This window comes from Coffea eugenioides, unplaced genomic scaffold, assembly GCF_003713205.1.
Source record: "Coffea eugenioides isolate CCC68of unplaced genomic scaffold, Ceug_1.0 ScVebR1_150;HRSCAF=607, whole genome shotgun sequence".
In the NCBI taxonomy this organism is placed as follows: domain Eukaryota; kingdom Viridiplantae; phylum Streptophyta; class Magnoliopsida; order Gentianales; family Rubiaceae; genus Coffea; species Coffea eugenioides.
The window spans coordinates 191,652-201,665 of record NW_020861919.1 but is presented as its reverse complement, the minus strand read 5'-3'; the positions used below and the strand labels follow the sequence as shown (position 1 = coordinate 201,665).

At 39.7% G+C, this 10,014-nt stretch overlaps 2 protein-coding genes across 2 annotated transcripts; one reads left to right on the top strand and one right to left on the bottom strand.

The window, feature by feature from the left end:
• Window positions 1–8: 8 nt before the first annotated feature.
• LOC113755473 lies at window positions 9–1,523 on the bottom strand (the record flags this gene model as incomplete). Its single annotated transcript, XM_027299477.1, has 7 exons — window positions 1,132–1,523; window positions 923–1,037; window positions 763–836; window positions 607–653; window positions 362–515; window positions 207–254; window positions 9–136 (listed from the first exon to the last, which is right to left on the bottom strand). Coding segments are annotated over exons 1-7 (759 nt in total), but the record flags the coding sequence as incomplete, so codon positions are not given.
• A 1,848-nt stretch (window positions 1,524–3,371) lies between these two features.
• On the top strand, window positions 3,372–4,534 carry LOC113755475 (thaumatin-like protein). The gene is made up of 2 exons (XM_027299479.1): window positions 3,372–3,515; window positions 3,625–4,534. Exons 1-2 carry the CDS (start codon window positions 3,452–3,454, stop codon window positions 4,296–4,298), a joined length of 738 nt encoding a protein of 245 aa, XP_027155280.1. The 5' UTR covers window positions 3,372–3,451; the 3' UTR covers window positions 4,299–4,534.
• Window positions 4,535–10,014: the final 5,480 nt, after the last annotated feature.

Genomic DNA, 10,014 nt, shown 5'->3' with positions numbered 1-10,014 from the left:
TTACATGCCCCAATATTATGCAGGTCGTTAAAATCTCTCTCCGACAACTGCTGAATCACTTTCTGGTATAATTCCTTTGCAATAGGAAGTTTCCGCATGCCATGAAGATATTCACCATAAGACAGAGCAACATTGCCTATATAACACCAGATCAATAAAATATAGTGCAAGAGATTACCACGGTGTCTAGGAAGGCAAAACCTTACCAGTGCAAGCTTCAGTATCCTGAGCTACTAGAAGATCATCCTGAGCTGCTAGAAAAGAATGTCTCCGCCGCATTTAGTAACTTAATATAGAGACCTAAGCTGATCAAGAGTGCCACAGAAGAAGAGAATTGATTAAACAAACTATACACGCAGACCTGTTTGAAGATTACCCCGGACCAGCTCCAGAAGTCCTTTTAACGCCTTTGCACGGGCTTCCAGAACATCAAAGCCACTCCCACCACCAATGTCTAATTTGATAGCGTCCATGAGGTTATACCATATATTTGTGAGCACAGATGAAGCATCATCCTGTACAAGGAGAATCCTGCACGTAAATATCCTAAAATGAACTTAAACTTGAGATGACATAGCAATTGCAAATTGTCCTCTGGGGGCTTGCCTCATCCAATTCGAGATGGATTCCTACTAGAGCTTCTGTAGCAGCAACTGCAGCAAAACACCAAAGGTAAAGCGCATTGAAACACCCAATCCACAATCAAAATTAAAGGAGCAACCAATATGGTCTAAGTAACTACACCCGAGACATGTCAACCACCTCTAATAGCAATAGAAGACGAGCTCAAATCTTGGATGCTCTGCAGTTTCTCAAAGGCTTCAGCAAAGTTTCCCCTGATATACATGAACAGAAACCTATGAATTTCAAGGTCATTCGAAATAGCAATGGACGTAAAAAGAAGAAAACAAAAAATTAAGACCTTTCATATAATAGGGTAGACATGGCTAAAAGAACCATCCCTTTTGAATCGTCATCTGCAGCTTGAGTGGAGTGGCACTGCTCCAATACCAACAGACCCTGCGAAATTGATTCATCTACACATACCCCATATGTTTTTAGCATAACACTCAAATCTTATTGAAGATGGAAAAATAAAAAGATAAAATCTTATTGAAGATGGAAAAATACCTGATTTTTGGGAACGGCCAACAGAAAGTGCGTAGTCTATCATTTGCTGGACAACTGGGTTCTTGTTTGCGTTGTTGCTCTCCGACAAAAATCTCAGAGGCTGTCCCGGAGTTAGTGCCGATGGTGGTCGGAGCAGAGAGAAAGACTGGCAGATTCTCGCCGCTCCGCGAACCTTTGCTGCAATGCCCATCATTTTTAGCCAAATGATTCTTTGACTGTGATTCAGCTGTTTTTTTCTTTTTTGGGACTCTGATATTCTTCCTAAAGAGCACACGGTTGAGTCTGCGGAGACTCAGGTGGAAGGGAGCCCGAAGAATCGAGATTTTGGCGGTGGGCTGGGAAGAGATTTACAGGTGAATGTATAGTCGATCAGTACCGTCTTAGTTTTTCCTGTAAAATTAGTCTATAAATTTGTTTAGCGAAACAAGGAGAATTAATTGGATAAATAATTAAACGGTTTGCATAAAGGATGTCATAATATATTTAAATGTTATATTTTTGAAAATATAAAATTAAAAAAGGTAGATAAATATACAATAAATAAGTAAAATTAAATGAAAATAGTATATAAATATAAAAAAATATTAATTATTAATATGTGTATAAGAGAGTACTATGTGCGGCCCCCGCGTGAATGGTCCAGCGGTAGCACCTCCTCCTGGTAAACCTCTAGATCCCAAGTTCGAGTCCCTGCGCTACTGGATTCCTCCGCGCACTTACCGTGCTTGGGTCGGGTTGGGGCGCCAAAATCCGGGTCGCAGGGGATTAGTCGGCCCCGTAAGAATTGACCCGAACAACCCTGTGTCGAAAAAAAAGAAAAAAAAAGAAAAAAAAAGAGTACTATGTGCATTAACAAGTGACATCTTTGCGTGCACAAAGAAAACAGATGTCGCTATGTCTAGGTGGATTTGGCGGGACTGCGGTGGCCGAAACCGTACGAAGGGAAGGATCCAGAAGCTTTTGAAAGAAAAACGCCAAAAATATGATTATAGAGGTGTAAAAAAGAAAAACAAAGGACCCAGGATTTTTTTTTCCTTTAACAAAAGTTGCGTTGGTAAATACAAGTCCAGTCCAGTACTCCTTGCAGGAAGTCTTTTCTGATGTTTTCTGATGCAGGAAGTCTTATTCTACATGAATTTTGCAGTGTATGAAAATGAAACCAATGAAATAAAATGGGCTACTTTAACATGAGGCCCATTTTTATGTGGACCGCCTTCTGCAGCATCCATATTTACGAGTAACAAAATGGCGTTCGGTTTCAGAAATCCCAGCATTGATAGAATGGGCTGGATTTTCAGTTAATCATTTAAAGCTTAAATAGTAACAGAACCCGAACAACAATAGAATGGGTCAAGGTTTGTGACATTACAAATGGCCGTTCAGGCCTCCTCTGACCCAAAAAAACAAAAAAATAGAATTCCTGGAAAAGGGCTGAGTTTCTTCCAATTTCTGCCACTCAGGAGCAGAAAAGTGAAGAGACATCGATCGTCAAGTACAAGGTTTCTAAAAGTTGGCGACAAAATTATGGCATTTCAGTCCAAGCAGTATCCCCTTTGTCCTTGCTTTGCATGACAATCAAGATCAGACACAAATTCAAAGGACGAGGACAACCGTCCCAGGCAGTTCACGGCTGGATGAAACTAAAAAAATTTGTGCGATTCAGATCACGTCTTGTAACTCGATTTTCACGCCGTGTGGGACCCACAAAAATGTTGTTCTATTTTACTCGCTGTTGTTCAATTGTTACACATTGTACAGATGATGTTACACCATGTACAAATGGTGTTACACCTTCCGGACCGCGTCCAAATTCAAATGCCGGACTGATCCACAAATTCAAACTTGGTATCTGCCGTAAAGTCCAGCAGCCAGAACACTTACCTAAAACAGCGGTCCCAGACTCCTGGCGGAGCCATGTGAATCTGATGTGTAGATATCCCAGCAAAGCAAGGAAAAGCAGATGCTTATATAACACAAGATTCATTCCAGTTTCTGTTAAGAGGATGAACAAATGACATAATCATTAAAAAAATCAACAACAACATGAATGCATTTATGCAAATCCCACCCCCGAAGCAATGCATATATACTGCTCTTTTTCTCTATAAAAACTGTAAATAAAAAACTTTATAAAGAAAAGATAAAGTTTCCCAAACCAAGTCCTCGGCCATCAAGGAGGATGTTGTGTTCAATCAGAATTTGCGCCTTTAAAACCAGAGCATTCGTCCAGCTCCAAGAGCCCGGCACCACATCTCAGCAGTCAGCACTCCTCAGTCCTCCCCCATGTGCCTCTAGAGGCCAACTCCATCGCAATTGAAATATGCTAATTTCTTCACATCTCCTACTCATCCTACTCTGCGTATATGCCTTTCTCACGAGATCAAGTATACTATAATTTCTTCCCAAACTTGTCGTTTCTTTAAATGCGTGATAATCTGATGACTCACCCGCTTTCTTTCTTCTTTTTTTTTTTTTTATGTGCGGTTATTGCAGATGGGATACAGCTAATATTGGTAAACAATTGTCCAGAAAATATATGGCCAGGGATACTTGGCGGCGCTGGCCATGTCACCCCAAAAGCAGGTGGTTTCCATCTGAGCTGCGGCGAGGAAGTTATCATTGGCGTGCCTGAGATGTGGTCAGGCAGGATATGGGGCAGGCAGGATTGCCATTTTGATGACAAAGGAAAAGGGTCGTGTGGCACCGGAGACTGTTCAGGTCAACTACACTGTGAGGGAATGGGTGGTGCACCACCAGCAACTGTGGTGGAAATGACACTGGGGACATCCACCTCCCCCTTACATTTTTATGACGTGAGTTTAGTTGATGGATTCAACTTGCCTGTCTCGATGAAGCCAGTCGGAGGTGGAATTGGCTGTGGCATAGCAGAATGTGAAGTTGATCTCAACATATGTTGTCCATCAGCATTGGAAGTTAGGGTAGGCGAGAAGGTGATAGGGTGCAAGAGTGCTTGCTTAGCTATGCAGTCGGCCAAGTATTGTTGCACGGGGGAATATGGAAACCCCAAAACCTGCAAACCAACACTCTTTGCCAATCTCTTTAAGGCCATTTGCCCGAAAGCCTATAGCTATGCTTTTGATGACTCTTCCAGCCTCAACAAATGCAGGGCCTCCCGTTATGTCATCACTTTCTGCCCTCCCAAGTGACAACTGTGCCAAGAAGTTCAGGCTGCACTCTTGATTAGAATAGGAGAGCTTCCTAAGTTAGTGATTTCTGTTTACAGAGTACTTGGTAGCTTAGTGGAGGAGTTTAAATGTATTCTCAGTTACTGATCTTATATTATGGAGTCAGTTCCTAAACTTAAAACTAGTCCAGGCAATGCACCTTTGTTTGAAGAATCAGTTCCCTGAAAATGTTGTTCTAATGCGCCTGAACTTTTTAACTGCAGTCTTTACCAATACTAACCAATGTTCAATTTTCAACAACACAAAATCTTCCCCCTGCCAAGCTTTCTGGGCCTTTCTTTCATCATGTTGAATTGCAGTAACCGAAATCCATTTGTCTGCAAGTGAACCAGAAAAGTTCATTGAAAAAAAAAAGAACAAAGAAAAATCAAAGGGGGTGGGGGCTTAGAAATCCCCTCCTGCTTTAAGTAGTCACTAAACCAAAAGATGAGAAATGAAAATAGTGAATTAACTGTGTCAGGAACCACGTTCTGTCATCTTTGCCATAAGATTCAACATTCATTAAACATTAGCTCCTGGCAGTAAGTTCAGCGACACAGACTTCAAACAACACTAGGACGTTGATTTTCTTAATCCTTCTTTATCTGGCAAACAAGTACAAGTAAGCCTGGATTCTTTAAAACTCATTTACAGCATGTCCAAAAGTTAAATATCAAATTTGAAAGTGACCTATCCACAAAACTTGGGTGAGAACTCCAGTTTTTTTTATAGAGTATCTTTCTAGGTAAAAAAATCAAGATTCCTGTAGGAAAAAAAGCATTCGCTGAGCGCAGCTATAAAAAGCTTCCAAACGCTAACATCATGTGGCGAACTCTGAAAACAAATTTGTATGCAAATCATAAAAATGACTATTAATCAGAATAGCACAGAAGAGGAGCTACCTAATTATGGGGGATCTTTATCAGCACCAAATGTTCAAGAAATGGTGAAGAGGGATCCTTCAAAAATCCCAGACAGAAACATCAGGAGCCTAGAGGACCAGCCAAAAAGAACAAAAATGACCTCTTTCTCCTCTGAGATTCCTACAGTAGATTTATCATTGCTTTTACAGCAGCAAGAACAGGAGCTCAGGAAACTGGACAAGGCATGCAAAGAATGGGGTTTCTTTCAGGTAGAGGTGGCAAAATGGGCGGGATGGACGAGATTTGCTTGGGTTTGTGATGGAACCGAGTCATATGGGTTTGGGCCCAACTTTACCCATATGTGTTTTGGGACTAACTTGGGCGGGATCACTTTGGGATGGGTTTGGATTGATCCCGTATTCCCGCCCAATACCCAAATCTATTTTCTACATATTTTTTTTCCTTTAATTCATTTTTATTTTTTATATAATTTTAATATTTTTGATTTATTAAATTTTTTTTAGTTTTATTAAATAAACATGCAAGTGCTTTATACTCAGGATTCCCATAAAAAATTGGATTAACAAGGCAGGTCTCGTTGGTCTACTGCGGAGCTCGATCATCCCTCAAGGTAACCCTTTCTTTCATCCTCCCTCGCCTACGCATCATCCTCCTCCGTAACCCAGAGTTTCGCTACTTGATTTTTGTCTTCACGTTCTATTTTTCTTCTTTCGGTGTTCTCCTGTTCATGCGTTGTTCATTCAAATCTGGGCTTCATACTTCGGGTCCTGTGTTATGATGAGTCATGAGTTCCTTTTGTGTAGAAGATTCCCCATGTTGTTTTTTAGTTGGTAGCGAACCCAGTAGATGACAGATTTTTCTCTTCAGATTTGCATTACTTTTATTCTATTTTTCTTGCTTTCTTTGCCTGGATTCTGTTAGAATTAAGAGATGACAAGGAAGCTCACTGTTTTTTGTTGTTTTTGCAAGTTAAGTGGCTTGTAATTAGAATCTTGTCTTTGGGTTTTCTTGTTGAGGACTTATGAATAAAAGGTGTCATCTTGCTTCCATCCATAAACCTGGAGAGATGCTTGCTCTGAGTGTGTTCAGTCTTTTGTTCGTTCTTGATTACAAAATTATGATTTGGGTCTTAGGATCTTATCTTGTGAATTTGTTTTGAAGTTTCAGCAGGAGGTTTAAGGCATCTTTGGTTGTGTTTTGATAAGCTGCAATTTCGTAGCAGGAGGTGCGAAGTTGCAGAGAAGCTCTCGCTGCATTTTTTTGTTTCTTCTTTCTTTCTTTTGCTGTCGGTCAGACCAAATTTGCGTGTTTCTTGTCCTGGAATTTTTGTTTATCAGATTTCGGGTAGTTGATTCTTTGGTAAGAAGGTTTGTTTCGTTAAAAAGGCATGCCATAGTTTCCTATTTTTCTTCTGTTGATGTTGCCATAGATCCGAAAGGTGCACAGCTGAAAGTTACAGAATTGCATGCGAATGTTTGCTAAAGCAAAGCTTCTTCGTAGCTTGCATGGAATGTGCATAAAAAACTTTCAAAAATTGCCTCTTAACCCCTCAAGTCCACCTTTGTTCTACTATGGCCCGAGTAATTGGAAAAACCAATCAAATTGACCCCCCTTGAACTTTCTTTTCCTGTCAATTGGGTCCTCATTTGATGAATTTGGGTTTTAATTATTTAAATGATTTTAATGATTCAATTTCGTATTTATGTGATTATTTGAGATGCATGCCTTGACGTTTTCTTTTATTTTGGAGGGTAAATAAGTAATTTCACTCCATTAGGGCCCCAACTCAAGAGAGGTACACCCTAACCCTTATTTCTCACTTTATTTGATCATACATGCCCTATGTGACTTTATGTGTTTAATTGCATGCCTATTGAAAGTGTTTTATATTTATTATTTTATTTACTTATTTATTGGCTTTAGTCTGGCATATTTATTTTAGTTCAATTTTGAACATTTGAAAGGCGCTGGAATGCCAAATTTGTAATAGTTAGGTATTTATTTTAATTATTTATTTCATTTCCCCCTTTTAGATTGTAGTTGGCCCCCCTATGTAATAGTTAGGGCTTGTTTGCCTTGTGTGATTTGCATGTTTATGCCTATGGTTTTAATTATTTTCCCAAGGTTTCTGCATCCAGAAAAGCATGCTTATGTGCTCCGTGCTATGTGAAACTGTGACAGCCCCACCTCCCCGTAAGGTGAACCAAAGGGTTCGGCGGGCCGCCTGCCCAACTCTCGCCGGGACTCAGTCGTTCACTCAAACAAATCCGAAATAAAACCACAAGAATTCATATAGCAAAAATCGAAAACTTATATACATTGCTATCTCAAAAGGAAGTACAACCATCAAATGTACAAAGGTTCTCACTTCACCATACAACCAGCCCGTGTCAAGCACTAGGGCGAGAACCATTACAAAACCAAAGAAACTAGTCTAGGCTAGACTCTGCCGAGCTCTCGTCCTTGTTCGCCGTCCCCTGTTAAGGAAAACAAAACTAAAGGAATGAGCTAAAAGCTCAGTGAGGTTCCGAACACATAGGCAACAAGAAGTTCAATGCATTCACTACATATAACCAATAATTCAAGATACAAATACAAAATAAAGCGATAAACACATTCATTAAAAGGATACGGGCTCACAGGGAGCCATATATTCGTTCGTTCGTTCGTTCTCCTGTCATTCCACTTATTCTTCCGGTCAATTAAATAAAATGCATTTTTGGTAAATAAAACCCTCGTTCGTTCTTTCGTTTCGTTCACCCCCTCCTGGAAATTGGCCAGGCTCCACCAACCTACAAGGTAATACTCAAGTATACCAAATTCACCCAGGGTCACCATATCGCCCGACCGAGTCCGCTTCTGGCTCGAGTCGATCGGTAACGAAGGGCAGGGCCCAGTTCAGCCAAAAGGCTTACATCATGCGCAACTAATGTAGCAATCATTAAATCATTGAAAATTTCACATTTCATTTAGGTCGAGCGCGGTAAAGTACACGCTCGCCTAGAAAACTCGTTTTGAAAATCCTTGAAAGCACTTAACAAATTATCAAACAAGAACACAGGTCATGAAGTCAAGAAAATATAGCAAACAAGGAACACTCACCTATGTACGCAAAACAACGTGCAAAATATTCTTCCGGATATTATCCTTAGTCACCGAGAAAACCTAAGATTAAACGAGAAAGAATATTACAGCTCATCTAGCACAAACAATTAGGTGAAATCAAAGAAACTCAACAATTGATGAGTAGAACGTATAAAAAGACTTTAAAGTGAAACGAGGACATTTGGACCCGTGGACAAGAATAATTAGGGTTTCGTAGACCAAACGTAAAACCAAACTAAAGACAAGTCGGAATCCAACTAGATAGGCTAAGAAATACTATTTTCGGAATCGTTTATATGGTTCAAAATCATCTCATATTCAAGTAGATATTATACACTAAAGGTCTTAATGAAATTCATGAAAAAAAAGAGGTCAAAATACCCAAGAAAACCCTAAACCACTCCTCTTTATTTGGGTAAGAGTAAGTACACATTTGGAGTTTCTAATTGAAAAAGGATCATGCTTTAAGATGGAAAACGGTCATAGTATTTGCCAAACGAAAAATATACAAGTTCAAATAGAAACTTAGCCCTCGAGCGAAAATTTGGGCAGCACGCCCTTTGTATTTACCTATTTTTCCAGCCATTTATGGCTTCATTGTTTTCCTCAATCAATCCCAAAGTCACACACAATATCATCTCATTTCAATAGCCATTCCATAGGCTCACATATAAGTACAAAAATCAAGCTAACAACATGTGCAGAAATGAAGTTTAACAAAAGACAGATTTGACGGATTTTCCGTAACGGACACATCCGAAGCTACGCTTATCGGATTGGGATGTAATTTATACCGTTTCGAAGCTAAGACAGAGGCCTACAATTTTGATGAAGACCACTTAGTCCAAATTCCAGTGTAACCTAGTCAAATTCCCAATTCCCAGAACCAAGTTCCAACTAATCGGCTACTTAACCGTACTACCTTTAAATGGCCGTATCTCAGGCTACCAAACTCCGTTTAAGTTTTTTCTTGGAGGCGTTGAAAAGCTAAGACAAAGAACTACAACTTTCATGAAGACCACTCAGTCCAGTTCTCACCCTAACTAGGTCAAATTTTCCAAAACAACTCTAGATTTTCCAGTTCGAAATTCACTGCAGAAATCAACTAGCACTCCTGCTTTATTCACTCATATCTCAGCACACATAACTCCAATTCAGGTAATAACAAAACCATTTGAAAGCTAAGATACAAGGCTATAATTCTTAAGAAGACATCATCAACCAATTCGGTAATATTCCTGGTCAAACTAACCACTTACTGAGGCTGATTTTCATTTTCGGACAGAAACAGGGCGGCAGGGGTATTTCGGTCTTTTCATAGGCAACGTTGCTCCGATTAAGCTAAAATATTTCAGGAAACTATGAAACATAATTCTCTACAACTTTCATGTTTTGTGCTAAGGCCAAATCGGCCTCTAACTAGGTGAAATAGAACCGGACAGAAGCGAGGCAGGTTATCATCCAAGCTGGAATTCATACATTCAAGTGCTAATCTTCCACAAAACAACATCTAAAGCAACTAAAAACCACTAATAAGCAATTAATTGAAGTAAAGAAGAGGTTCTTGGCAAAATACCTTATCTCCCTATGAAAGATGGTAGCTTAGGCTTTGTCCTCCAAAAATAACTCCACAAACACCTTGGAAACTACTTGGAAAGTAAGTTTTATGGAGTAGTTTGCAAATTAATCGGTTGAAACTCAAGATTTGA

What these genes read in the sequence shown, in the direction of transcription:
- LOC113755475 (XM_027299479.1), top strand. Translation starts at nt 3,452, where the DNA reads ATGCTAATTTCTTCACATCTCCTACTCATCCTACTCTGCGTATATGCC. An exon ending in TGCCTTTCTCACGAGATCAA is followed by an intron (nt 3,516 to 3,624) that starts GTATACTATAAT and finishes CGGTTATTGCAG; the next exon opens with ATGGGATACAGCTAATATTG.